General features: G+C 53.2%; 2 protein-coding genes across 10 annotated transcripts in view; both read left to right on the forward strand.

Annotated features, from left to right (window-relative positions):
• Positions 1-665: 665 nt before the first annotated feature.
• On the forward strand, positions 666-4,201 carry ndufs5 (NADH:ubiquinone oxidoreductase subunit S5). 2 transcript variants are annotated; one of them, XM_018759855.1, is made up of 3 exons: positions 666-731; positions 1,510-1,729; positions 3,938-4,201. In XM_018759855.1, exons 2-3 carry the CDS (start codon positions 1,514-1,516, stop codon positions 4,040-4,042), a joined length of 321 nt encoding a protein of 106 aa, XP_018615371.1. In that variant the 5' UTR covers positions 666-731; positions 1,510-1,513; the 3' UTR covers positions 4,043-4,201. The 2 variants fall into 2 exon arrangements, with proteins under 2 accessions (XP_018615371.1, XP_018615372.1); XM_018759856.1 differs by having other exon boundaries at positions 672-731; positions 1,507-1,729.
• A 2,240-nt stretch (positions 4,202-6,441) lies between these two features.
• Positions 6,442-27,530, forward strand: part of macf1a (microtubule actin crosslinking factor 1a) — a 125,320-nt gene continuing 104,231 nt past the window's right edge. For all 8 annotated transcript variants that reach the window (XM_029248252.1, XM_029248260.1, XM_029248253.1 and 5 more), the window contains exons 1-2: positions 6,442-6,664; positions 11,507-11,723. In XM_029248252.1, the coding sequence (XP_029104085.1) occupies positions 11,519-11,723 (205 nt within the window). In that variant the 5' untranslated portion in view covers positions 6,442-6,664; positions 11,507-11,518. The remainder of the gene's footprint in view (positions 6,665-11,506; positions 11,724-27,530) is intronic.

Here is a 27,530-nt window from a genome sequence, read left to right on the forward strand (position 1 = left end):
GACAACACTGCTACCCATAGGACCACCATACCGCTCTACCTGAAACGTCTGGACTGTGGGAGGAAACCAGAGCAACCAGGGGAAACCCACGGGGTCATGGTGAGAACGCTATGCGAAGTTCACACAGAGTAAGCCGGATTCACACCCAGTTCCGAACCGAGTCCAGCAGAATAGTTTGTACGTAGCTTATATCGAGTGAAGTGCTCGTCGGGACCAGGGAGCGCGGTGGTGCGGTGGGTCTGGGGTTCGAGTCCCGCTTGGGGTGCCTTGCAGCAGACTGGCGTCCCATCCTGGATGCGTCCCTCACGCCCCCCGTTGCTGGGCTAGACCCCAGCTCGCTGTGCCCCCGCTCAGGACGAGCGGTTGTGGACAATGGTTGGTCGGTTGATCGTCAGCACCGGGTGGTTTTTGGTTCATAGTCAGTTGAGTTGTACGGCCTCCAAACCACACACTAACGCTTCCACACTCTGCAACATTTTAAGTGTACCAAAGGCGACCTTATAGTACGTAACAATGTTGTATCAGTATTGGTAATTAATTCTCTGATAAACGTAAGACGCAAAGTACTTTTCCACAATCAAAGTGCGCCGCCTGACGACAAACGCCACAGCAGTCGGGTTTTACGACACTGCTGTAAGTGAGGCGACGTCGCGCTTTACGGCACAGCCGCAATTTGCCGGAAACGGCCGGAAGTGAGCGGAAGGTTATAAACCTGTCCTGAAACTGACCAGGTAGATACTGCTAAACACCTCCGTTTTTCGGCTCCGCACCTTTATGTTAACTATCTCTTTGCGTGGTAAAAATTATCGTGTGTGTATATATATATATATCTCCATCCATCCCAAAACGTTTCAAACGTTTGTCGTCTGTTGCACTCGGTGTTTTGGGAATGTCAATTCACGTTCAGTCAATCATCATCATCATCGTTCTGAATTAGCATGATTATGTAGCACAGTTTTTGGTTGCTAATTTGACGGAAATGTTGGAATATTTAAATGATATTTCCGTGGACATTCGGTAGGGACACTGTTGGCTGGTGAATTTTTGCATCCATCCCTGCTGCTGTAATTGTTGCTTGTCGCGACTCGGCAGAGTTACCACCATTTTACACACGGTGGGGTAATAATATACTGTCCTATTGAGTTAGCTTGCTGAAGCAGGAGGTGAAGTTCGACCCTGAATCCTTTGACTGAGCAGCAGCCGCTCCGCTGTCCTTTTCTATCAGTTCGCTTTGCTTTGCTCACACCGGCGTGGCCAGTTGTGTTTGTGCTGTCAGTGTGGTTTTGCTCTCACTCAGGTCTTCGTGCCAAGCACTGAAGCAGGACAATCCACTGATCCCACATTCAGTGGTAAATGCAGGCCTCTGGTATTCCCAGAACTTCTCCTTGTAGTTTGACTGAGAAAATACATGAACGTTGCTGGTTGCAATAAAAGACTGGAGGACAGAGATTTTGCATCTCTAGTTGACAGCAGTGGTGCCCTGACATAAAGCCCATTTGTGCCCAGCAGAGCCATGCCTTTCGTGGACCTGCAGGCGAAGTTGGGTGTGAACATTGACCGCTGGATGCTGGCCCAGAGCGGTCCGCAGCCGTACCAGCGAGCCTCCCGCTGCCATGCCTTCGAGAAGGAGTGGATCGAATGTGCGCACAGCATCGGGCAAACCCGCGCCGGAAAGGAGTGCAAGTTAGAGTTCGATGATTTCTACGAGTGCATGCACAGGCAGAAAACGGTGAGTCCGCAGCCCTCCCTTCTCTGTGTGCTGCATCATCAGGGAGTCCCGCAACATGGCTGCTTCTCCCAGAGCTCCCAAAGTGCTGCTTCACATCTGGTGGCTCAGTGTGGTGGTTGTCAGGTTTGTGCTTCTTTGCAGGTGGTTCTATCAGCTGTGAAACACTGAGGGTTGGGAAGTGTTGTTTGGTCAGGCTGTGCTGATTGACTGCCATGTGGGCTCCTGCAGGGTGGCAGATCCCACTGCTCCTCACGTTTCTTTCTTTGTGTTGCAAAGAATCCTGTCTTGTGGTGCGTTGCTGTTCAAAAAGTACAGTCGGGCCTCCACATTCACGGGGGTTAGGGGAGCAGGAGCCCTACGAATATGGAAAAACTACAAATATGTCTAGGCCCCACACCTTAACTCTTAATACTGTTGACCATATTTAACACACAAAGTAAAACAATACACTGTACTGCAACAGTATGTTTTATATATTGGATGTCCCCAGAGTGTGTCGTCCGCATTTCTTTAGCGCACTGAAACTTTTTACAAAATTTTTTTTATTTTTGTAATTTGTGTATAAATTTATGGTAGGAAATGATAAAATAGATTAATACATGTATTTTATGCATTTATGACTTAGTAAGCTTTTTAGTTTCTTTCCATTTTCTAATGTATGTGTATCGTCTGCGATTTTTTTTTTCTACAGTAGCCCGCAAAACTCCAAAAGAATTTAATTATTGATGGCCAACTCACGAATAATCAAATCCGCAAAAGTTAAACCCGTGACAGTCGAGGTTCAGCTGTAATTGACTTGTAGGAGAGTGTATTAGAAAGGTGTGAAACCCTTTCATTTTCTGATCAGCATTTTGACAAACCATAGGTAGTTTGGTGCTTAAATCAGTGTTGGAGAGTTATGTTTAGTTTCGAGACTGTTCTGTGTCACTGTACTTGTTTATCCATTTATTCATTAGTATGTTGCTTGGTGCAATTTCAAGTAGTGCTCAGACCAATTTAATAACTTTGGCCACCAGAGATTATTAACCTTTATTTAGCAGACACTTTTGTCCAAAGTGACAATGTTAGATAAGATATTGTGAGTAAAAGTGTCACAGCTGGGATTTGTTTACTGGATCGGTACAGGGTGAGAGCAGTAATGCCCCTCGTAAAACTTAAGACGTGAGTAGAACGTAGAGCACTAACCAATGCAGAGCTAAATGGGGTCATTATAGCATTTTATTAGATTAATGAAAATACAAATACTGTAGAACAAGAATCACCTTTTTTGTAACACAGGACACTAACAAGAATGAATTTCATAACCTTTTCTCTGTTTAGTTTCAAGGACTGCTTATGTTAAACGGGGTCCTGTCTAATAACCGGGAACCTATGGACAGTACAGAACTGCTGAGCAAGAATGCCCTGCACTGCAGATGTGTCGCTGTTACAGGGGAGGTGAAGTGGTTCAACATTGGGTCATATGTGGGTGATATGAAGATGTTTTGTCTTTTTTCCCATCTTGTGGAATGGACACAATGTTTAAGTTTGCTGGTGGTAGGATGATCTGGCAAACAAGTGGTGTAACGCAGCATCGGCTTTATTCGTGAAGTGCGTATGCGACTTCAGCGTGCAAGAGTAATTGCTGTAAGTTGGATCTGGGGAGAGTGCTCAGAGTCCCCAGCTGAGTGTTACTCTCTCCCTCTGCTGTGATTCTTTGATTTTGCAGCTACCTACCACAGAACACTGAGCCGCTGCACACGGACAGCAGCATCTACTCACTCCTTTAGCGTCGCTGATCTGAAAGCACACAGGGAGCATGAGGCACATCACACAACTGGACTGTGAATAAAGGGCTCCTGGTGGCAACTCGCAGCACTGAAACTGCTGGGCTGCCACACAAACGCATAGGAAGGAGCATATGAATGCTAAATAACTGGTGTTTTATGTGATGCTGTCCTTACCATGGGGAGAGTGCACCACTTCCACTGTCATGAACAGTACAGCAAAAGGGCTCTAAACAGGGCAGCGTCAGGCAGGTTATCACTGTACTTGTGCTTAAGGAGAGTACAGTGGAGGGGTGTTGCAAACTCTGGTCCTTCACTTGCAAGGTGTTTGTTTTAACCAGTGAGCCACCTCTGATTTCGGTGGACTTTTACGCATACTAAAGATTGTGGTGCATGTTGGGTCTGGTGTGCGTGTGTGTTCTCACGTCCTGTCCCTCCACAGCACAAGCGCCTATACGAGATACGGACTCAGCGGGACAAACTGATGAAGGAGGGATCATACACGCCCCCAAACCACCACACTGGCAAGGAGGAAATGCGGCCGTGATCTGGATGTCTGGTGACATCGGACCCCTGGTCTCTGACCCCCCAGGGAACATGTGCAGTGATGTTTCGAGCTCACAGGAGAATGTTGGGGCTCAGACTTGTATGTAGTACTTATCTGTCCTTTCTGTTCCATTTATGAAAATAAAGAAAATATGACTTACCACAACTTAATATTTTTGGTTTGGGATCGGGGGGGTGATGGAGAGGTGGAAGGCAAAGCAATGAGTGGACACGTGAAAAACCCTGTGCAGGACTGTTTATTTTTATTCATGATCGTTACTCTGCTCTGTGTTGTTGAGAAGACACATTTATAAGCAGTTATCTGCATAGAATTTCCCAGAACTGCTAGATTTGTCAAAGAGCAAAAACCTTTAGGAAGCAGACTGTGGTGTTAACATGGTAAAAAAGGGAAAATTCGCAAATTCAATGCCCTGTGTTTTTGTCCAGCCAGAAGTGATGGTTTATTACACCCCCCCAACCAACACAACGGAGTGGTTCTGCTTTTTGAAAAATTTGCTTGATTTCCCTGTGGTGATGCTGTCCTTTCAGAACAGTTTACTCAGTCCTCATCTGTCCCTCACATGTGACTTGTGACAAAAGTGAGCACAAGTAGGTGAGCGGCTGTCCTGAGTGACGATTTGTCGCTCTTTCAGTGAAATAAATGATGTTCTGTGTGGTTGTATCATGATTTTTGACCCATCCTGACTCCAGCGCAGATAGACACCGGTACCTCGGACGGGAAAACAATCCTTTTCACATCACATCACATCCCATCACACAGTTTCAGGCCTTCACTTTGCCGTAAAAGTGAATCTGATATTTGACTAGAAACCTTTATGTGTGTGTCTGGTGATGTTTTGTGTCCACGCGATGGCTCCAGTTGTGTGCGAACAGTCCTCAGGTGTTCTTTCTCAGTTGATCAGTGGCTTTGATCCAACATCCAGGTGAGGCTTCACTCTCGAACGGTGGAACTGCGGCTCCCGTGATTCAACTTTCTTCCTCTTCTTAGATGGGTGTCATTTCAGTGGCCTTTCAAACCGAATGTGTCGCTCCGCATGTTCCAGATCAATGTGAGTCTTAACGAAATAATGAGTCTAATTTTAAGGTCCGCGGTGTGAACGTCTGGGAAGAAGATCGAGGAAAGATCCAAGCTGCACTTCATTATTTATAAATGAGATGGAATCCAGCGCAAATGGGCAGTGGGAGGTCATGGGGGGGTCACGGGATTTTAAGCTGCAGTGTAAAGGGGTCTGTTGAACGTTCACACTTGACATGTGCTTGGAGAAGGAACCAACAGGCCAAAGAACATGTTTTCCGTGACCTCGTACTGCTGATTTGGGCCATAAGTGGATTAGCTGTGGAATTTAACATTCTCACACTAATTTTGGACATGGTGTTTGTTGGCTTTTCGTCAGTTACCCTGCGTTTCTACTGAAAATGAGGTCACGCTTAAGGGTATCCTGAGAGGGATGGATCGTACAGTGGGTCATTGACAGGCAGCGATCCTGAACAGTGACCGTGACTATGACCGCGGCATCTCGGTCTGTCACGGGGCAGAGCGGGGGCCAGAACACCGTCCAGTTACAGTCTGGAACAATACAGCTTCAGGTAGGTGGCGCAGCAGGTAGCACTAGTGCCTCATAGTTCCTGGGTTGTGGATTCGGACCTGGTCGTGATGGTCTGCAAGCACAGCGAGTCAGAGGCATGGTGCACTCCGACCATCACCGGGCCATCAACATACACATATACCCACACGCGCAATTTAAGAGCGACCACTTCACCTGAAACATGTCTTTGGACTGTGGGAGGAAACCAGAGCACCAGGGGGAAACTCACGTGAAGGGAGAGAACACGCAAACCCACAGCCCAGGAGCTGCGAGGTGCCGACAATACCTGCTGCTGACCGGTGGTCCTCTCCTGCCCTGAGCTCTCACTCCTCAACATCGCACCTGCTCGTACACACCCCTTTGGACTCGGTCTGAACACATGATTAGAACCTCGTGGACAGAGAGCAGTGAATGAGTTCTAGCATCATGTCCACGGTCACTGTGTGTGTGTGTGTGTGTGAGTAGAGGGGTCTGAAAGGAAAAACAAGAAGACGTGAACAGATTAGTACCATGATATTATTTAATGCCACTATTATTAATAGTAGGAGATGTTACAGGGACCGCCGTGACCGCGCTCCTTTCACCACAGTCCCCCATCTGGACACGGTGGATGGATGGCGTCTCGTGCGAGGCAGCAGGGCAAGCAGACAGAGGGTGCATCCGGGACGCTGAACCTCTGTTCCCGTGCAAAGGGTCGCGATGGATGAGTGGGGGGGGATGCGCACGCGCGCGCGCGCACACACACACACACACACACACACACACAAAAACGCGCGTGGGGGAGGGGGGGGCTGGTACTGTGACTGTGAGATCGCGGGGCTCCAACAGCCATATTCCCGAACCTCGGCGCTCCTCCCGGTTGCTTCCCCCCCACCAGCGCCCCGCCCCGCCCCTCTCTCAGGCCCCGCGTGCCGCCCGAACAGACGCGCTCGGGGGGACGTAGCATCTCCGGTACCCTGTCCGTACACCGTTTGTACCCTGTCTCGGAGCAGCGCAGCGAGGACCGCCGCCACCCGGTAAGTAAGAGGTCTCGATCGGGGCGACGCGACGCAAACGGCGCGCGTGAGTGTGAGTGTGTCTGTGTGTGCGCGCGCGCGACGTGTACCGTTCGCCCGTCAGTCATTGTGTGAGTCTATCTTTGTGTGATATTATTATTATTATTATTATTATTATTCCCTCCCGTCCGTGGGAAACGACGTGACCGGATCGGTTCCGTTCGCTCGAGTCCTCCGCTCTCCGCTTCCTCGGTATCCGTCCACCGTGACAGTCAGTGGCGCTCCTGTCCGCGCCGCGCCGTTACATTGTGTCCACTGTGCGTCCACCGTGTGTCCACCGTGTCCGCGGTGACGCGCGGAGAGACGCGGCTGGACGCGACGCGCTGTTCCCTCCGCGCTCGCGGACAAAGAAGGAGCCGCTCGGAGGGACGGGGGTCCTCATCGGCCGCGTGTCTCTCGGCGGTCCGCAGCACCAGTGTCACGGAGTGTCACACGCAGGGGTGCCGGACACGACACGAGCGAGCGCGTGCGTGCGTGTGTGTGTGTGTGTGTGTGTGTGTGCCAGAGAGAGTGTCAGTGAGCGGAGGTGTGACCGGAACGCAGTCTTGATTTGTTCACCCGGCTTGATGGACGGAATTTTTTAACACGATTATTCATTGCCCTGTTCTCAAGTATTATAATAATATATATGATTCGTTAAGACCGGGCGATGAGGACCCCCGTCCAGCGCGCGTGCAGGAACCCCTCCCCCCATCTCCGCTTCGAGACAAACGATCGGGTGTGATTCAGGTTTTTTTTACTCAATGGCCTCTGTAGCAGAGTGTGTCTGTGTGTGATTTTCTAATCCACACCCTCTCAGTGCGGTGGGAAATATGAAATGCAAGGCGAGACAGCGGGCGCGCGTCTTTGTCCAGTCCTCCGCCCCGATGGACCCCCCCCCCCGCACATCCCGTCATCATCATCATCGTTTTATTGCATCATCATTCAGTCACATCACTGCATCATCACACCCCAACAGCACATCATCCAGGACCCCTGACGCCCCCCCCCCCCCCCATCACCACCCCACCTGGTGCAGGTGAGCAGCACAGGGCAGCCTTTGGCTGGAGGAGCGGTACTGACTGGACTCTCTGTGATGGTGACCAGATGGTGGGAGACGTGTTGCGGGGGGTGGGGGGGTCGGTGGGCAGGCAGGACATAAACATTCCCTGAACAGGAAACACTTGTCCAGGTGGGATGTGTGCTTCCTCCAGGTGTGACCCCCCCCCCAACCCAGCACGGAACTGTCAGTCATTCTGAGGACCGACTGAACCGTCTCTTCTCAAAGCCGAGCCGCTACGAAGCGTGTCACTCGAACCCGGCGCCAGTTCGTTCTTAACAGCTGAGATGGCCAAGTTGGATGATGGTGATGCCCCCCCCCAACCCCCGAACCCTCCCGGTCCATCTGGGTGTCATTCCTCAGAACACTTCCTGCTCTCAAACCGTCAGCCTCAGCCAAGGGACGGCCCTGGGGATCGGGTTTGACTGCTAGGTCAGCTGCCCTGTCTGGATTCAGAGGTGCTGTCGGTGCGGGTGGGGGGGGGCATGTCAGCATGTTATTTCTGATTGGACAGTCGGTCTGTCATTGATGCTCCGTGCCAGACACATAATGAGCTCTCATAACGCTCAGCCTGCCTCCCTCTGAAAGCGTCGAATAAGCAGCAGCCAACCAGTGCAGGGCTCAGCGCATTTGTGTGTGTGTGTGTGTGTGTGTGTGTGTGTGTGTGTGTGTGTGTGTGTGTGTGTGCTCTGCGTGGGCGTCGCATCGTGGCGGCGTGTCATGAATGCTCAGGGTCAGGCTGACGCGAAGCGGGCGGGAGCGCTGGCCCCAGATCATCTGGCAAGTTCATCTGGGCTGGGCCACATGCTCTGGGGAGGCGGGGGGCAATGGGCTGTCACCTCGAATGCTGCATCTGTCAGCCTGAGAGCACCAAGTACTCGGCACCAGCAGGTGGCGTCTTGACTAATGAACGGGCAGCCTGGTGAACGGCGACAGCGTGGGTCAGTGGAAGGTGTGAGAATCTGCACTGAAACCCCCCCTCTGGACTGTGCGAGTCTCACCCTTTACACTCTAGCAGGCGGAAAGACGGAGCAAGAAAGAAACGACGGCATAATTGTTCGTTTTACCATAATGATGATGCATTTTCCGTTCAGACCGTATATTGGTACCGCGGTACGGTGACAGTGTAGCGTTCGGTTCCGCTCAACCTCTATTTATAACTGGGCCCCCACTGAGCGAGCGAGCTGTCGGGGAGCAGCAGGGCAGGAGGAACGGATCCAATGCTGCAGACAGAGGGTGTGTTTGACCCCTTCCTGCTCCCCCCCCCCCGGAAAGAGGAAAGAGGTGGCAGAGCACTCAGGGGAGAGGGTGTATGGTCAAATCCAAGGGAACGGGGGATCCCTGCTTGAGATGGTAGGCAGGTGGCATAGTGGTTAGAGCTGCGACCCCACGCTGGAAGGGCCCAGTTTGAATCCCCCCTTCGGCTGTGGTACCCTCGGGCAAGGTACTTACCCTAAATTGCTCCAGTAAAATTACCCAGCTGTATAAATGGGTAAATAACTGTAAGTAGCTTAACACTGTAAGTCACTTTGGAGAAAAGTGTCCGATAAATGAATGAATGTCAGATCAGTGTTTGTTCTTCCATTAAGGCCACAACTGCAACTCATTTTTCATGCAGATGATGATTATTTAGTACTGCATATATATGTGTTTTGTAATAGAGCTTATTAAAGTTTTTCTTAGTGTTTCTGATTGACTGTGTTTGCACCCCCCCCCATGAGAATCGTCAATAAATCACGACAGCAGCCAATAGCTCACTGAAGGGCTCCAATCAGTCCTTCGCTCAGTCAGAACCGTCACAATTAGCAGAGTCTCCGAGTCACTGCTGCGCACGGAGGCTCAGCAGGTGGGCCTGGAGTCTCATCGGTAGCTCCCCTCAATTCTGGCTCTGAGTGTGTTCACGTGGGTTTCCTTCAGCAGTACAAAGACCACTTCCGTACCCTCCTTTACCGCGAAATCCGCACTAGCGGTCGCCAAGAGTCGACTTTGACTCGACCGCTCTTACCCTTTCCCTACCCACGTCAGTAGGGCTGCTGTCTCACTGCGCCTGGGTGGTGCGAGAGGAAGTGAGTTCGATCCCCACTCAGTCCGTGTGGAGCTTGGATGTTCTCTTTATGGGTTTCCTCCGGGTGCTCTGGTTTCCTCCCACAGTCCAAAGACACGCTGTTCACGTTCCCCCATCGTGTGTGAGTGACAGAGAGAGTGTGTTCCGCTGATGTATGGATGAGTGACCCAGTGTAAGTAGTGTATCTAGCAGTGTAAGTCACCACGGTGAATAAGGTGCGTGGGCTGATAATACTACTTTGGAAAAAAGCGTCTGCTAAATAAACACATGTAAACCACAGGAAGCGCTATAAAGCTGCCGTTCCGGCTGGTGGCGGCCAATCGGAGCGCAAGGTCGTCACTTTAAAATAGAAATCGGTGTCAGCTGCGTGTTTTTAACCCGCAGCCACAGCTGTTTGTTGCACCAGAGGAATTTGAATCATGCGCCGTCCTCTGGAGCACCGTCATCCGAACACGAAACCTCTGGTTGACACAGGCGCTCCGCTGGCGACCGCACCCAGACGTTCTGCGGGACGGTGAGAAGAGCTGCGGTTCCCGCTCACGGTTGCACATCTGTTTCTTGGGGGGGGGGGGGGGGGGGGGGCTGTGGGTCGCCGTGGCGATGAATTTGTTGTCCGCCATGGAGCGGAGTTTGGGGGATCGCAATGGATCCTGCGCCGCGTGAGAGTGTGCGAGTGAGAAGAACAGGAGAGCAGAGCACCGGGATCAGGCGGCTGCGGTGCTGAGACAAGATCTGTCCTCTGGCGTCCGCGACTCGAGAGGGACGGCGTGATGGACAGAGAACCATCTCTCAGGGTTCCCAAGGGTCCCTCTTCCCTTCCGCTGCTCCGGCTGTGTTCCCTCGCCGTCATCAGTGGGACCTTTGGCTGTGATTAGAGACCCCCTGCGGGGGCTTCTTAGCGGCTCGCGGTCCTACGAGTGACTCGGCTGCCCGGTTCCGTGTCGTCTGCTCCCATTATCTAGCAGCAGACGATTTATTCCAAAGCAAATTACTCCGCTGACAGTTATTTCAGCACCTCGTCTGAAGGACAGGTCTGCACCAGGAGATCTCCTCCACGCGTCTACATTTAGGAGATGCATTTCTCCAAAGTGACGTGCATCTCGGAGGAAAAATACAAAGAGTACATCAGATCAACAGAAGGAGAGATTAGGATGCAGACATGTGATTCTACAGTACAGTCAATTTTTCACATTCCAGCATATGAACCAGTACACATCACATAAGCAGCTGCATAAAGGTTTATTCATTATTCAACAAATTGATATTAAAAAAAAGTATTAAACATAAACACACATTTATCACATCCTTACAAGATAAGGGGAGACGTGAGTCCCAAAGAGGTGAGTTCTGAGACCCTTCTTAAATGCAGAGAGCGATTCAGCAGTTCTGAGAGAGAGAGGAAGGTCATTCCACCACGTCGGCGCCAGAATCTAAAATGATGGCGCTTTTGATTTTGGACCTTTCGTGCGTCGGACCACCAAGCTGGCAGAGGTGGACGAGCATAGCAGTCTGGTTGGGGTGCGCACACGACCCACGATGCACCTCTCGCCGTCGTCGCGCGCGAGGTTCTTCTCGTTAAAGCCGGACGGGAAAAGTGACGGATCCCACCTTCACGTGATTCCTCCTCTCTTTTTCTCCCCCCTCTCCCTCGCCGGACTCCGCCGACCCGATCCGAACCTACCCGGCCCCTCGGGCCCAGTCCGCCGGCGCCATGTCGTCCTCGGACGAGGAGAGCCTGAGCGAGCGCTCGTTCCGCAGCGAGCGGTCGGGATCGGAGTCGCCTCGGCCGGCGGCCCCTCCGCCGGGACCCGTCGGAGACACGCTGCCCTGGAACCTGGCTAAGCACGAACGGCGCAAGCGGAAGAGCCAGGGCTCGGTTCTGGACCCTGCCGAACGGGCTGTGGTTCGCGTTGCAGGTAGGTGCAGATGTGTGCAGATGTGTGCAGATGTGGAGGTTTGGCTGTTTGCACTCAACTTAGAGGCGTCAGCACGGGGACCGGCTCTGTCAACTCCTATTGGCTGCTCCGAGATTTCTAAGTTCTCGTTGGCTGCTGATAAGTGTATGAATTGTTATTGCCCGCTGACAGGAATGTGTGTTTCAATTGGTTGCCGACATAATTTCTGAATTCTCATTGGCTGCTGCCAAGTGTATGAATTGTTACTGGCTGCTGACTGAAGAATGACTTCTTATTGGCTGCTGACAGTAATGTGTATTTGAATTGGTTGCTAACATAATTTCTGAACTCCCATTGGCTGTTGGCAGATATAGGGCTTCCAACTGACTGACTACAGATTAATCAGTTCTTATTGGCTGCTGACAGGAGTATGAATTCCCATTGGCTGCTGACAGAAGTATGTATTTCAACTGGTTGCGGAAATAATTTCTGAATTCCCATTGGTTGCTGACAGAAGTATGTATTTCAACTGGTTGCGGAAATAATTTCTGAATTCCCATTGGTTGCTGACAGAAGTATGTATTTAACCTGGTTGCCGACATAATTTCTGAACTCCCATTGGCTGTTGGCAGATTTAGGGCTTCCAACGGACTGACTACAGATTAATCAGTTCTTATTGGCTGCTGACAGGAGTATGAATTCCCATTGGCTGCTAACAGCAGTATGTATTTCAGCTGGTTGCGGAAATAATTTCTGAATTCCCATTGGTTGCTTACAGGTATATGAGCTCCCATTGGCTAATGAGAGGTGAACGCCTCGTTGCTTTGTAGTGGTTTTCAGTACTCGAAGCGCATCCGGTCTCTCGCGGTACCAGGACACAAACCCGAGGCCGGATTGTTCGCCGTTCGCGTTGGTTTGGTCGGACCAAGGCTGCGTTTGGTGCCATCGCGGGCCTCGGCGGCAGGACTCCCGTCCACAGCCGCACCAACCGAGCGTTTTTCTTCCCACCGAGGAGGAAAAAAACACTTAATCCCCGGGGAAGGCGGCGCACAATCCTCGTACCGTGGCCACGGCCTCACATCCCTCACAAGTGCAGATCTAACGGGTTTTCCCGTAAGAAGAAGTGCTGCGTTTCACTTTCGTTATGGGCTCATCCAGCAGAGTGGCGTCGAATCCATGAGCTGTTTGCAGAGACATCAAATAAAGACTTATCTGAGAAGTCGACGGGGGACAACGGGGTGTCGGACACGTCACCGGAAGGGTCGCGCAGCTGCTTTGTCCAGAAGTACGGAACTTGAACTCTCGAGCGGCACGGCGGGTGAAACGACGAGGGCCCGAGTGTCCGGGTGGGATCGGTCGTGTAGCTTAGAGCCGCCGAGCCCGACTCCACGTGACGCCGGACCGACCTTTGTGCGCTCACACCACTACGGCGCGAGTGTGTGTGAAAGGAGCGGTGGCAGCAGTGCGACGGTGTCGCGACCTTGCGAGGGGGGGCCCTGATCTCATAGCCTTTCGGTGTCGGCTCTCTGTCGGGCTACGAACCCGCGCAGGCCTGGAACGGGTCAGCGTGGTCGTGCGAACGCGGCTCATAGCTTTCCGTGGTATCTTCTGAAGGCGGAGGGCTGGATGTTAGGCACTGGGAGTGTAATTTGGTTGTCAAGTCACTCTGTAGGTGAGGATTGTTCAAATGTGTGCGTTTACTGTGGTATTTTCCATAATCGCCAGACACTTTCACTCCTAGACTTAAAAATAGTGCTTCTTCACTTTCAGTGTCAAATTTCAACCGATGGGATTTCCCCAAACAGGCCCCAGACTTTTTGGAGTTCTCGCAAGCATGACTTTCAGAATCATAACAAAAAAAGAATGTATAATTTTTCTCACTTAAGATTTTACCGTAGTGACGCCAGCGAGAGCCTTAACTACGCGTCCGCGGCAGGTGACAATAGAGCAGTCGTGCTCAGTCCCAGCCGGGGGAGGTGGGGGGGTTCCGTCTCTATCTGCTCGGACGCGGAGCCGTCCCAGAAGGTGCCTCCATCGCCATCACCATTTTCCTCCTGGCAGCTCCCAGGATACTCCTGGCCCCGTTTTGCCGTTGCCTGTTGCCATGGGGACACCGAGTTGCCCCGTTTCCATGGCTATGAAGGAGCGGGAAGGACCCCGGCTAGCAGAAAAGGGAAATGTGGAGAAAAACAAACAAATGTTGAAATACGGGGGAGGAGTGTGTGCGTGTGAATGCTAATGTGAGAGCCAGAGAAAGGTGCGGCGAGGGGTGAAAGGGGGGGAAGAGACGAGAGGCAGAGGAAGTGTAATAAAGAGAAGGGGGCGGGGCTAAAATGGAAGGCGGGTGGGGAGGGCGGGGCTGGACAAAAGAATAAAAGAATAAAGGGGACAGAAGACGAAAGGCAAGGACTGAATAAACACGGCCACCTGTCACTTTACTGGGTTGGGAAGGACTGCCCTGGGGGGGTCTAGGGTGGTCTGGGACGTAAGCGATGCGCAGGGAACAGGCCCGGCTCACGCTCACACACATATCCATCTCCATCCGGAAAGAACCCCCCTCTCCCCCCAAAGCCCACGGAAACTGCTCCGGGTTCGAGAAGGTGCAGCGACGGTGCAGCGGCTGAGAAAGTGTCGCTCCCCAGTTGACGGGGGGGCTCTGGCTCGGCGTTTTGCTCCGCCATCGGGGCCTCGCGAGGGGGCACTGAACCAGACGCCGGCCGGGGCTCGGGGGAAGAACGAAGGACAGCGGTGCGGGCGACTCGCCGCCGGGGGGCGCCGGGTCGCTTCCACCTGGTGCCGTTCGGGCGGCTGCGCTACGGAGGAATGATTCATATTTCATTCAAAAGTGACCTGATGACACAGCAGCCCGAACCGTGAGCCGTCAGCGCAACATCTCCTCCGATTGCGGGTCGCTCTGGAGGAAGGTTGTTAGATCACGACGATCAGATGGAAATACCTCCCCGATCCTCAGCGATGTATTGATGTCCTGCACTACAGTTAAGTGCCGTGTCGGGGTGGACTGGCTGGACCGGGGTTTCAACACTTTTCCCGATATGGATTTAATATCCATCTGTCTGTCCATCCATCCATCGGTGTCTGCTTGTCCAGCGCAGGGTCACCGTGGTAAACAGCGTGGTATCGCCAGTGTCCCCAGCGTCCCCTCGCTGAGCCCGGCTGCAGCCCCATCCCTTGGCCATGCCCCTCTCTCCAGGGGGTGAACAGGTGACTGATGTCCACCATGAGGCGTCTCGCCTTACTCACCTTTGGAAACATGAGAACACTCCCTGTGGGCTCATGTGTACATGTTTTATTAATACTTATTGGCGTACTCTTCATCTCGGCCTTTGTTACTGCCGAGATGCTTTTAACTGAAGCCACTTGACTGACGGTACTGTGAGTGTGTGTGTGTGTTCGGAGACCCAGAAGGACGCGGGGCAATCGGAGGAGACGCTCGGGATTCATTTGAGGTTCGTCTCGCGGCGTGTAGTCGCGTTGAAATATTCATCTTGACCCGGACAAGACACCGGAGCTGCGGCGTCTCTGTATCCCACTGAAGAGGCCCGAGCGCGTGTCCACCCGAGTGGGCTCCAGACTCAACGCTTTACCCCGAGTGAGGGTCCGCACTTGGTTTTTTTACCCCGAATGAGGGTCCAGACCCCGTATGACCCCATCATTCATACTTGCGCCAACATGGTGTCTGAGCCCATCGGGTATGTTGCTGTAAGCAGTCCAGGCCCACGGAGGGCCGTTTGCTCTTGAAACAGAGTGTTTACATCACACGCACACCCACACACACAGATTCATATAGGCAAATAAAAACGGAACAACATTCCACTCTTCTGCTAAAGAAATCCATAGAGACCTGGAGCACTTCAGACTGCTGAGTGCTTTCCTGGAGCAGGTAGGGTCAAACGCATCGGTCCAAGGTACGAGAGCTGCTCTCCTTCTGGCGTTCAGCTCTGGAACCTGTAACCGCAGCTCTCAGCTCTCCTGCCTGTTCTTGAAGACCCTCCGCAGGGGTGACGCCGACCCCACCCGCCGCCCGCTGACACAGGTGGGACGCGGCTCTCGTGCCTGTCAGCTGCCATAGTACTCTTTAAGAACCACCTGGCTGCTGAGTGCATGGCGATGGGAGGGGTGGGACAGGTGGGACAGGGACGGGGACGGACAACAGTGACTTTGCTCGAGCTAGGCCGACTCCTGGTGCCGAGTGATTAGCGCGCACACAGGGGAGGGGCTGATTTCCTCACTTCACCGGCATATCAATTAGTTGGGACAGTTTTGATTAAACGGAGAAGAGAACTCGGTTCAACTTGCAGGATCGTGTTCATTGTTGCCATGGTGACCGCAGTTCGCGTTTTTTGTTGTTATTGCTGTTCTTTGCCTGGCCGTAAATGACTCGTTCGCGACGCGCCTCGCGTGAGAGAACACGAGTGTTACGCGCGCGCGCCCGCCCGCGCACGCACCTCCGTCTGCGCGTGCACCGGCGCCGTCCCGGAGCGGCGTCCCGCTGCAGTTCTGCGCGCAGCCGCCGGGGGGCGACGCAGCCCTTCTCTCGGCCCCCCGTACTCCGTCGACCCGGTGATGAGTCGTCGCGCGCCGGACGGAAAGCGGCGCAGGAGGAAAAGCGGAGCCGCGCACGCGCACGCGCACGCACGCACGCGGAGGCCATTACGCCGCTGCTCGCGGAGCGGAGGAGCCGCCGACAAAGGGAAGGGGCGGGATGGAGGCGCGCTCCGCTCCCCAGGACCCACCCCCCCGGTACCCGCCCCAGTGACACAGGCGCAGGTCTCGGCGAACGCGCGCGCGCGCACACACACACGAGCTCGCCGGTTCGGACGCGGCTTGCGGGACTCGAAGAGACAATAAAGCTAAGGGTGCCGGATTCGTCTCGTCTCGTCGCGTGAGGAGCGAGAGCGCGTGCTCGCTGTTTCCGTTGACTGCACTTTTCCGGGCGCTCGCGGGTCATGGTGACACGCTCGGTCTGCGGAGAGACCGCTGACCGGGCAGGAGCTCCGCGTGCGGCGCACTGACTGACTGACTCACTGACTGAGTGACTGACTGAGCGATAGAGCAGCACCGCCACCCCGAGCAAGGGGGACACTGACTCGCGGGACACCGACCCGACCCGACCCGACCCGACCCGATCGGGCCGCGAGCGAGGAGGACGAGCCATGGCCGGTTTCGTACCCGGGTTGCTGCCCGCCAACCGCTCCCAGGAGATGGAGTTCGCACAGGCGTACGAGGACGTGCTCGAGCGGTATAAAGGTAAGCGGTCCTCTCTGTGGGGGGTCGGTGTAACATACAGTAATGATTGTGCGCACTCAGTCAGTCTGTCTCTCTGTCTGTGTGGTGGAGAGTCTCGCTGTGTCTCTTTACACTGGTACACTGGTACACTGGTACACTGTACAGTCAGCCGCGCTTTTACACTCTGCCCCCGGCACTACGCTCATGACCCTAAGTTAGTTCTCTGAGACTCCTCTCCCACTGTCACGCTTTTACTGTCTGTGGTACTTCTTGCAGTCTCTCCCAACGTCATGCTGTTACTCTACTCGCAGTCTCCTCCAACCGTAATGGTGCCGTTACTGGTACTCGCAGTCTCTCTGACATTATGCTGTTTCTCCGGTACCGATGATGTCTGTTGAACCATCATCATGCTGTTACTCTGGTACTCGCGGTCTCTCCTGCCACTGTCACACTGTTACTCTGGTACTCGTAGTCTCTCCCAACGGCATGCTGTTACTCTACTTGCGCTCTCCTCGTACTGTCACGCCGTTACTCTGGTACTTGCGGTCTCCTCCGACCATAATGGTGCCGTTACTGGTACTTGCAGTCTCTTTGACATTATGCTGTTACCGATGATGTCTGTTGAACCATCATGCTGTTACTCTGGTACTTGCAGTCTCTCCTACCGTCATGCTGTTACTCTACTTGCAGTCTCCTCCGACCGTAACGCTGTTACTCTACTCGCAGTCTCCTCATACTGTCACGCCGTTACTCTGGTACTTGGCGGTCTCCTCCGACCATAATGGTGCCGTTACTGGTACTCGCAGTCTCTTTGACATTATGCTGTTACTCCGGTACTGCTGATGTCTGTTGAACCGTTCCATTGTTACTCTCATGCTTCCAGTGTCCCCAATTGCTGTTATGCAGTTACTCTCGTATTGACGGCGTCTCTGACTGTTCCTCTTGTACTGACAGTCTCTCCGAGTGCTGCATTGTTACTCCGGGAGCGTCTCCGATTGTTACGCTGGTACTTTGGCACCGACGGCGTCTCTCAAACTCTTAGGCTGTTGCTCTCGTATCAACAGCCTCGCCGACCGTCACGCTGTGTTGCGATCACGCGATTCGGTGTGTTAACAAAGAGCGGATGACCGCTCGTTCTTTCGCGCTCCGTGTTTGTTGTCGTTCACCCTGAAGCAAATCAAAATAGTCGTGACTGCACTTAACGAAACCTTCTGCTTCTAATGAATCTTCGCATGACAGTTGTCACACTGGCAGGGGCCGGCGCGTTAACCGCTCCGCGCCTCCCCGTCTGCAGCTCCTGCAAACGCAAATGCGGTTATCCTGGAAGCGTGATGTTTCTAGTCCCGAGCAGAATTGTGTGTTTAAAAATGAATGCGTGTGCTGAAATTGACCGCGATGTCCGTTGGCTCCGCTCACATCTGGGACACGGTCCTAATGAAAAGGACCCCTTTTAATTATTGACCGTCCCACGGTAACTCGATTCCGCGGGCGGGCTTCTCGCCGTTGACTTTAGCGTGCTCACCGCTGTCAAATAAACAGTCCTGCCGCCTTTGTGCTGAGGGAACCTTATTGTCCCGTCGAAGGCAGAGTGTGTGTGGACGCACGCGAACCGAGCAGGGTAACGATCGGTGTAAACGCGGTCAACGCGTTCTGGTTTCTGTGGCTTTTTCGGTTCCCCAGAGGCGCTTTCTTTGGTCTCGACTCTTATTCTAACGCAGAGGAGCCACAGTGAGCGCTTGGCTGTGAGCGGTTCGGTACCGGTCACCAGTACTGATCTCGGTCCCCTCCGTTCCTGCACTCTACATCTCTGGAGGCCAGGGGTTCGAACTCCTGCGGGGGGGGGAGTCGTGCAATAAACCCCTTTCCGGTGCGTGTTTGGGTCCCACCTGCTGGGCCTCGCTCTTCTCCTACATGATGCCTGTCAGCTGACTGTTCGCTCACACACACGCTCAGACACACACACACACACACACACACACACACACACACACACACACACACACACACCCCGGCTGCTCTTTCACTGATCGTGTGCCTGTGGTTCACCCAACGTCGATGTAACGGCGCCTCCTCTTGGACAAGACTGCAGCGGCGCAGTATCTCCTGCACTGCATTTCTGTGCAGTGTCTGTACTGTGGCCTGAGGTCCATTACCACGCTTTATAAAGTCTGTACCGCAGTACTTTCTCCCTACATTCCGGCCCACAGCAGCCGCTACACTCCTTCATTTAGAGCGCAGCACACGCTGTCTCCGCAGTCTGTGTTTTCTCACTGTCACTGCAAATCATCTCATCCTGTGTGTGTGTGTGTGTGTGTGTGTGTGTGTGTGTGTGTGTGTGTGTGTGTGTGTGTGTGTGTGTGTGTTCCTCCCCCGGTGCTCATCATGCCCAGCAGCTCCAGGATAAGAGGAAGTGAACGGGAAAATTCCCCGTCAGGGCTGCGAACCCGTTGTCAGAGTGACTGCGCCATCCCTGTTCTTGGTCACGCAGCCTGTGTGTGTGTGTGTGTGTGTGTGTGTGTGTGTGTGTGTGTGTGTGTGTGTTAGTCTATGTGGCAGCAGTTGTGTTCCTTCCTACCCCCAACCCCCCAAAGATGGGCTCTGAACCCAGCTGAGCAGTGGGAAGAGGAAACTGGAGGAAAAATCCCACAGTCCCTTTGCTGGCTTCCTCAAGGTCTCTCTCCCTCTCTCTCCCCCGGAAAAGCGCTCTGCCGGATTTCACCCCCCACCCCACCCCACCCCACCCCCCTGCACACACACTTCCTGTTTGTCCACATTCTCCAGGAGCACCTGACTGCAGGAGAAACAAACGTTCCGTTCTCACTGTGCCGCCGCAGAGCCTCCCAGCCGCGGTCAGGGGACCAAGTCCCCCCCCCCCCAATCCGCTGTGCACGTCAGAGGGAGAAGGGAAATACCCATGATGCACTGCAGTTCGGGTGCTCCGGGTCACCGCACCACATGGCGTCAGCGACTATTCTGAAGTGTGTGCACCCATTTACTTATTTACCACTCTGGCCGCCGTCTATGAAATGGTGTGTGTAGTTCTGCAGGACGCTGCTCCCTAGTCGCTGTCAGGGGGGCCGGGGTGGGGGACTTGGGTGTGGGGGTCTGAACCGTGTCAGAACCGCCCGACACCCTCTCGCTCGCCGCTGTGACTCTTGGAGCCGACACTCATGGGCGATCGATGCTGAGACTCCAGGCTCCTGGCAGGCGGCGTGATGGGAGGTGGAGATGGGGGGCGGGGGGGGACGACAGCAAGATGCTGAGTCTGCAGAACTGGTGACCACCTCCCCCTCTCTCTTTTACACACACACACACACACACAGAGAGTACCATCCCAGGGGTACAGTGCCTTTCACACAGTTCATTTAGGATGTGACACCCCCATCATCAAGTCTGATCCTCCTGTTAGTCTTCCTCACCCCCCCCCGCACTTCCTGCCTGTTTGTATTCTGCTCAGTGTTGTGGTGCTCTTGTGTGTGTCAGAGAGAGTGTGAACGAACGGTAAATGTTTGTCGGGACGCTCTTGTGTTCGGTGTCCACCATGTGTCACCCATCTGGAACTCGGAGCGTCCTGATTGGTGGACTGGAGCCCTGCCCCCTTTGTGCTCATCCTCTGTGGAGACACTTTAGTAGCAGGAGAAGCAGGAAGTGACCTTGAGGGGGGTCACACCCCCCCACTCCATCCGGAGGGACACGGGAAAGCCCAAACTGGACCTCTAACACTGTGTATGGACAGTGCTCGGGGCAAGAGTGTGTGTGCGTCCACGCAACAAAACGCAGCCAAGTCAACAGGACCAGTTAATCGATTGCTAAGTTTGACCAGAAAAACACACCAGAGTTGAACCGCTGCCCCCAGCTGACTGATTTATTACAGTGCCGGGTCGCGGGTTCGGTCACACATTGTTTACCGTCAACATGCATTACAGCGCGCTCAGTCAACCTGGAGAGCTGTGTGTGTGTGTGTGTGTGTGTGGACACGACCTCCAGCTAGGTTCATTGACTGTGTGTGTGTGTGTGTGTGTGTGTGTGTGTGTGTGTGTGTGTGTTTTAAGAGAGCCTGCCAGTTAATCTGTGTGTTCTTGTGGGGATGTCACTCAGACACACCCCACCCCCATCAACAGTGGGCACATCTCCCATCTTGCAGTCAGAAGGTGTTGGGTTCAAGTCCCTATCCTGCTGTACCACTTATCCTCAGCTAGTACAGTAAAAATGCTGCTGTATAAATGGGTAAATCGGTGTAAAGTTAATTGTGCAGCATTGTAAATCACCTTGGATTGAGCAGTCAGTTCTGTGTGTGTGTGTGTGTGTGTGTGTGTGTAGTATAGGTTATTAATAATTAATTGCATTTGTGTGTGTGTGTGTTACTGCACACACTCTCTTCACCTTGTTCGAGTGGTCGGCATGTAGCTCTGTCCTCTTTGCGTCCCGTCCTGTGGTGTTTCACTCCTGTCTATTCCCCCCCCCCCCAGGTTGCCAGGGGTGTTAATCCAGTTTGCTTCTTGGCACTGTTAACGAGCTTTAGGCCTAATTGAGAAATCTAAAATTATCGTTGTAGAGACGAGGCAGGAGGGTGTGTGTGCGTGTGTGTTTGTGTGTTACACGGGTTAGTCCGCGTCAGGAGATTGAATTGTGGAGAGCAGGCAAACGGCGCCGGTGGAGCACTTGGTGCCCTGACTGGAGATTTGGGCTCCAGGTGACACACGCTTTGTTGAACTGTGTTTCATTTACAGCGATGCTGATTTTCTCTCTGCTTTACACACAGACACTGAATTGCACACACCGCCCGTGTGTCTGACTCCACCATGTTGCTGGTTCACATCCCCCCAGTAGCTCTTACAGAAGTGACATTTAAATATCCAACATAGAGATAATCACAGCAGATGGTGTTGGACTCATTGATGGAGCTGTGAGGAGATCGGGGAGAAGTGGGGCAGCTGGTAGTGTAGTAGTTACAGCTGCAGCCTTTGGACCCAAAAGGTCACAGGTTCTAATGTCGCCTCCAGCTGTAGTACCCTTGAGTGAAGTACTTACCTTAAATTGCTCCGGTAAAATTACCCAGCTGTATGAACAGGGGAAATAATTGCAGGTAGAATATCATTGTAAGTCACTTTGGACGAAAAGCGTCATCAAAACGAATAAACGTGGTTCTTTGAGAGATAGGTTTGAGACCCTTCTTCAGCGTGGGAGGGATTCAGCAGCTCCGAGGGACGGAGGGCTTTGTTTCCCCACATGAAGTCTTTGTTGAGCACCTTGTGGACAGTGTTTGGGGAGCGAAGGGCAGATCGCAGTGAGCTTTGCAGGTGGTCCCGGGGGAGAATGAAACCCACACACAGCGAGGGAAGTGGAGTGACGCAGCTGGCGAGGAGGGAGCACCAGCAGGATGAGTTATTGTCACGTCGGCTTTTTTGCTGCAGATGTTTTGTGACGGAGTGCGTTTGTGTGCGAGCGAACGAGCGAGCGTGTGTCTGTCCAAGAGAGCGGGACGGGGAGGCCAGGTCCTGCGGAACGTATCCCTTTGGGTGCCGCTCCATCCTCATGCCCTCAACATCGCCAAACGATTGGCCCCCGGTTGGTTCCGGAATCCTCTTCCAGGAACGACCTTCAGGAGCAGAGGTCAGCTGGGGGGCCGCAGGCTTTTTGCTCACCTCCACCTGTCCTTCTCTGTCCTGCGACTCACTCCAGAGTCATTTCCCTGTTCTATTTGCATGAGGCCTTTTGGCTCCGTGGAGTTTGCATCTGTGCCCAAGGTAATCCATGGTTAAGGGTCACGGTTCGGTTGCCCTTTGGACCATCGGCAGGGTCCCCTTAGGGGCTCGGGGGTCCAGTGGACTCCTTTGGGCTGTGCTTTAAGCAGCTCGTTCTCTGGAAGACCTTGAGGACCGTGGGGACCGCAGCCACAGACACAAAGCGCTGCCCTTCAGGTGCCGTTTGCCAAAGGGCTTCCAGAGTGAGTTAATCAGGCAACGCGCTTTGTTTCTGCTGAATGTCTATCGCCAGCTCACCGTCGTAAAGTCAAAAAAAATGAAGTCGGGAACCACCTGTCATGTGTTTCTCTGTGTCCCCCCCCCCCATATTTCTCACACACCTCATTGACTGTGTGTTTTGAATATGAAAAACACTTGTATTCAAGCAGTAAATGCACTTTGTGTAAAAACAGTTAAGGTGGACATGGTTGTCCCCCTCGTAGCATGTCTTGTTTTGTCCTCAGCTGATGACGTTCCGCCTGGCGACCGAAGAACCGGCTCCTCATTGGTCAGAGTCATGCGGCTGTTTGAGAGATGGCTCCCCATTGGTCAGACTGCTTCCACTGTGTGAGAACTGTGTGCCTCTTGGTTAAAGTTCTCACACAGTTTGAGAGCTGGCTGCCTATTGGTCAGCGTGTTCCCATTGTTTGAGAGCTGCCTCCCCATTGGTCATATTTCATTTTGTGTTGTTTGTGCTGCTGGCTGGGAGATGTTGTCCTCCTCAGGTTAGCCGAGCGGATCGCCCCTGGTAATCGGCCCCCCCGGTCTACAGTTTCCTCATTCTGCTGCTGCCGTAACTCTGGGATCTAATGATGAGACCAAGCGGCCGGGCTGTCAGGGTGGGCTGAGGGTTTCTGCTTTTGTATGGAATTGCGATGATTATGAATGGAAAGAGTGAGGAGCGCCAGGGAATCTCCCTCCGCTTCCTGTTCTTGCAGGAAGCAGCAGTGGAAGGGATGTGTGCGTGCGTGTGTATCCATGTGTGCCTGAGCGCAGCGCTTGGGATATGTCAGCTGCTTGCTGGGGGATGTGGGTTGGATCGCTCCAGAACGGAGGCAGTTCTGCAGGAGCGTTCCTCACACGACGGAGGGGGAGCGGGGGTCTGGGGGGAGGGGTCAGGGCCGAGATGCTGGGGGGAGGGCGAGGCGTGCCTGAAAAGTTCGTCGTGATTCTCAGAAGATGCAGCTCACGGTGAATCTGTGCTGCTAACACACACACACACACACACACACACACAGAGGACTGCAGTTTCTCTCCTCAGATGATGTCAGCCCTGGCCTCGCTCGGCTCATTGTCTCTGTGCTTCCACACGGCATGCTCCTCAGGGATATCGGGATGGTGTGTGTGTGAGGGACAGCCGTTGGCCTGACGGGCTGGAGCACACTGACACGTGTGTCACACGCCTGCTCTCTGAGCTCTCCTGCAATAATCTCCTTTCCTTCTGCTCGCGGCCAAAAGCCCTGGCGTACGCACACCCGTGAAGCGTGCGTTCGGCCCCAGCGGCTCCACCTTGTGGCCGGGAGGTCTGTCCTGCAGTGGCCATTCATTGGTTGGCTGCCCAGGCAGAGAGCGACAGTCTGGGGTCTTCGGGGAGGGGGAGGGGGTGGGTGCGCTGTGCCTTTCTTTCCATGCTCCTCTATCCCCCCCGACCTGTTCCTCTCGTCTCTGTTTGTATTCCTATGGGTGTGTTTCTGAAGGTGACGCATGTTGAGTTTGTCCACCGTGAGGACAGACGTGTGATGGGTGGGGGGTCGGAGGGGGCTGGTAGTGTTGTGGTTAGAGTTGTTGCCTTTGGACCCAAAGGTCCCTTGAGTAAGATAGCTACCCTAAATGGCTCCAGTAAGATTAACCAGCTATGTAAATGGGTAAATAAATGAAGGAATGTAAATGTGTGTGTGAGTCATTGTGTGCAGGAGTTGGAGGGGGTGCAAACTCATGACCTTTGTTGTGGAGAGCCTTGTTGACCTCTGACCCTATAGCACATCCTATCTGTGACGTGATGCTTCTCGTTCTCTTGCTGTCCCTCAGGCGGGAATAGACACGTGCGTGCGTGCGTGTCTAAGTAGCAGTCATAGTGACTCAGAAAATGTCCAGCTCTTTCACTTTGCGTGTTACTCGCCTGTCTTCGTTTTACCACATCTCGTTTCTTGGCACTACCTATATTCACGTGTCTCGCTAGAGATTCAAAAACGTTCAGTTGTCCCACATGGCATGTTTGTACGGTAGTTACCGAATCCTCCGGACACGCGTATATAGCTGCGCTTGCTTTGAGGCAAGTGTGTATGTGTGTCATTTGCGCTGAACACAACTTTTGAGTCTTGGCAACTATGCTTTGTGCGTCGCCATGGCAACCCAGGCTCGAGGAGTTGACCTTGAGACCCCAAGGGTTAAACTCTTACAGTGAACCTGAGCATTGTGATGAGGAGCAGAAGCTATTCATCAAGGCTGAGCAGGTGGAGGTAAGATGACAAAGGCGAGGCAGGAAAGGGTCGAAACGGGAAGGCAGGTGGAGGATAAGAGACGGACTTGGGGTCTTTATCAGAGCGCAATGAATGGGGCTGTGCACTGCACCCTTGACTCGTACTCTTGGCTCACAGGCTTAATTTGATGTTAGGTGCTTATGGAGGTGACAGAGCGCATGCGTGTGTGTGTGTGTTTGAGAGAGCGAGAAAGGGAGAAGGAAGCGTCTGTCTAGGTGCACATTCCTCCTCTCCATTGTACATTCTTGGACTTTGACGTCCTTGTGCCAGTTTTTCTTGCTCAAGATCCTCTCTCTCATTTCTCCTCACTGTCCACGATCCTCTTGGCCGTCCAGCTCGGCGTCTGCTGTCAATGAAACATAGTCACAGAATTAAAAATAGTAGATTGTAAACTGTACTCTGTCCAAACCTGCAGTCTGTATCTCTTCAGCTCATCTCGTTGTTGGTGTGACTGGCCCGTATGGGAGACCACAGTAGTCCTGGTTGAAGACCTCTATGGTAAAGCATAGTGAAATCGGGGGCTCATTTGCCAGCGGCCAGCGTTTGTTTGCTGCCTTCTCAAGAGTCAGTTTGCATTTGTTAACAAGTGAGGGACCTTCCCTAAGGAGCTGTGACACTGCAGTGAGCTGGTTGCAAGCGAGGACCAGTGGGATGATGGTCCAACCCAGCTCCAAGTGAATCCATGGTCTGTGATAAATCTCGCTGGTGCTGGTACAGGTACGTGAACCCTTTACAGCTGGGTAATTTTACTGGGACAATTTAGGGCAAGTACCTTGCTCAGGAGTACTACAACTGAAGGTGGGATTTGACCTCTCGGTCCAAAGACAGTAGCTCCTTAGCTGTCCATAACCCTAAACCACTATGCCATCAGCTTCCACCTTGACCCTTTGGAAGACTTCAGGGTTTCATGAGTGTGTGGAAATGTGTATTCTGGGATGCTGTGCAGTGTAGAGGGGGTGCAGCGGGTTTGTCCGGATCCTACTCTCTGGTAGGTCTGGGCTTGGAGTGCTTCTTGGGGTGCCTTGCGACGGACTGGCATCCCATCCTGGGTGTGTCCTCTCCCCCTCCAGCCTTGCGTCCTGTGTTGCCGGGTTAGGCCCCGGCTTGGCGCGACCACCCTCGGGACAAGCGGTTTCAGACAGTTTGTGTGTGTGCGCAGTATAGGAAGGTGCATGTGGTGGGACTGTGCTTGCTTAATTGCACTTTCTCACACACACACACACACACACACACACACACACACACACACACACAAGGGATTGTGGGAAGGGTTTGGATCAGGAGGCCAGGCTCATGGTTGGAAAGGTTTGAACCATAAGAGACACCTGCAGTGGTTGGAATCCTTGTGTTGCTGGTGGCACCAGTGCAGGAGTGGTGGAGGTTGCTAATTGTTTCACAATAAATCATGGTGCTGTTGAGTCAGCTCCCCCCGTAAGTCACCAAATGGTCTCTTCCTGTTGTGTGAACTGGTCTCTCGGAACAGCTCCCCTTGCTGTTCCAGTTACCCACGTTCTTATTCCTTTTGGCCAAAATGCGTTCACGTTTCAATCAAGGCGTTATTTACCAGTTTTCCACAACTTATTCCTACTACCCCTCCCCCCCTATATTTCAGCCAATCTTCAGGTTCTGAACGGGGGTGGGGGATGGACAGTCGGATGGAGGCCAGTAGGCAGAGAATGGATTCCAATAAAGTCCAACAGCTCTGTGCGTGGGACGACCAGCAAGGCGGGGTGGTGAAGGACACGGTAACTGATTGATGGCGTGGATGTAGGTATGAAGCTGGGGGTTGGGGGAACCTGATACCCCCCACACCCTCATTTCTCGTGCAGTTGTTTCGCATGTCGAGACATTTAGGGTCTCCATCTAGGGAGACCTTGCGGTGCGAGGGGGTAGGAGGTGAGTCGCTATCCTGTAAATTCCTGCCGTCTTTCATTCTTTGAGTGATTTTCCAGCGCTGCTGTACCCCTCCCCCAACCACACAGCTGTCTCTCTGGGGAATGAAGTGCCGATCTAGGGCTGGGTGTTAATAGAAATTCTGTTGAGTCGACACGGCTGCTGTAGGTGGGGGATGACCAGAGGCAGTCAGCGTGTTGGGGTGAGGATAGACTCAGAGGGGGGAGTCCTGCCTTGTTGACGCCTTGCTGACTCTCATGAATTGTGCTATTTGGGACCCTCAGTAGCCTGTCTGGGCTCCTCGGATTTACGGTGAGACTGTGTGTTACTTGGAGGCTACTTGAGATTCGGACGTCTGGTACCCTGAATTTTGTCAGTTTGCAGGGTAGGCCATAGGGTCGGTTCTCAAACTTGCGCTGACCGCTCTTAAAAGGGCTGCAGTCTGGTCCTTTCCCCCCCCCCAC

This window comes from Scleropages formosus, chromosome 23, assembly GCF_900964775.1.
Source record: "Scleropages formosus chromosome 23, fSclFor1.1, whole genome shotgun sequence".
Classification (NCBI taxonomy): Eukaryota; Metazoa; Chordata; class Actinopteri; order Osteoglossiformes; family Osteoglossidae; genus Scleropages; species Scleropages formosus.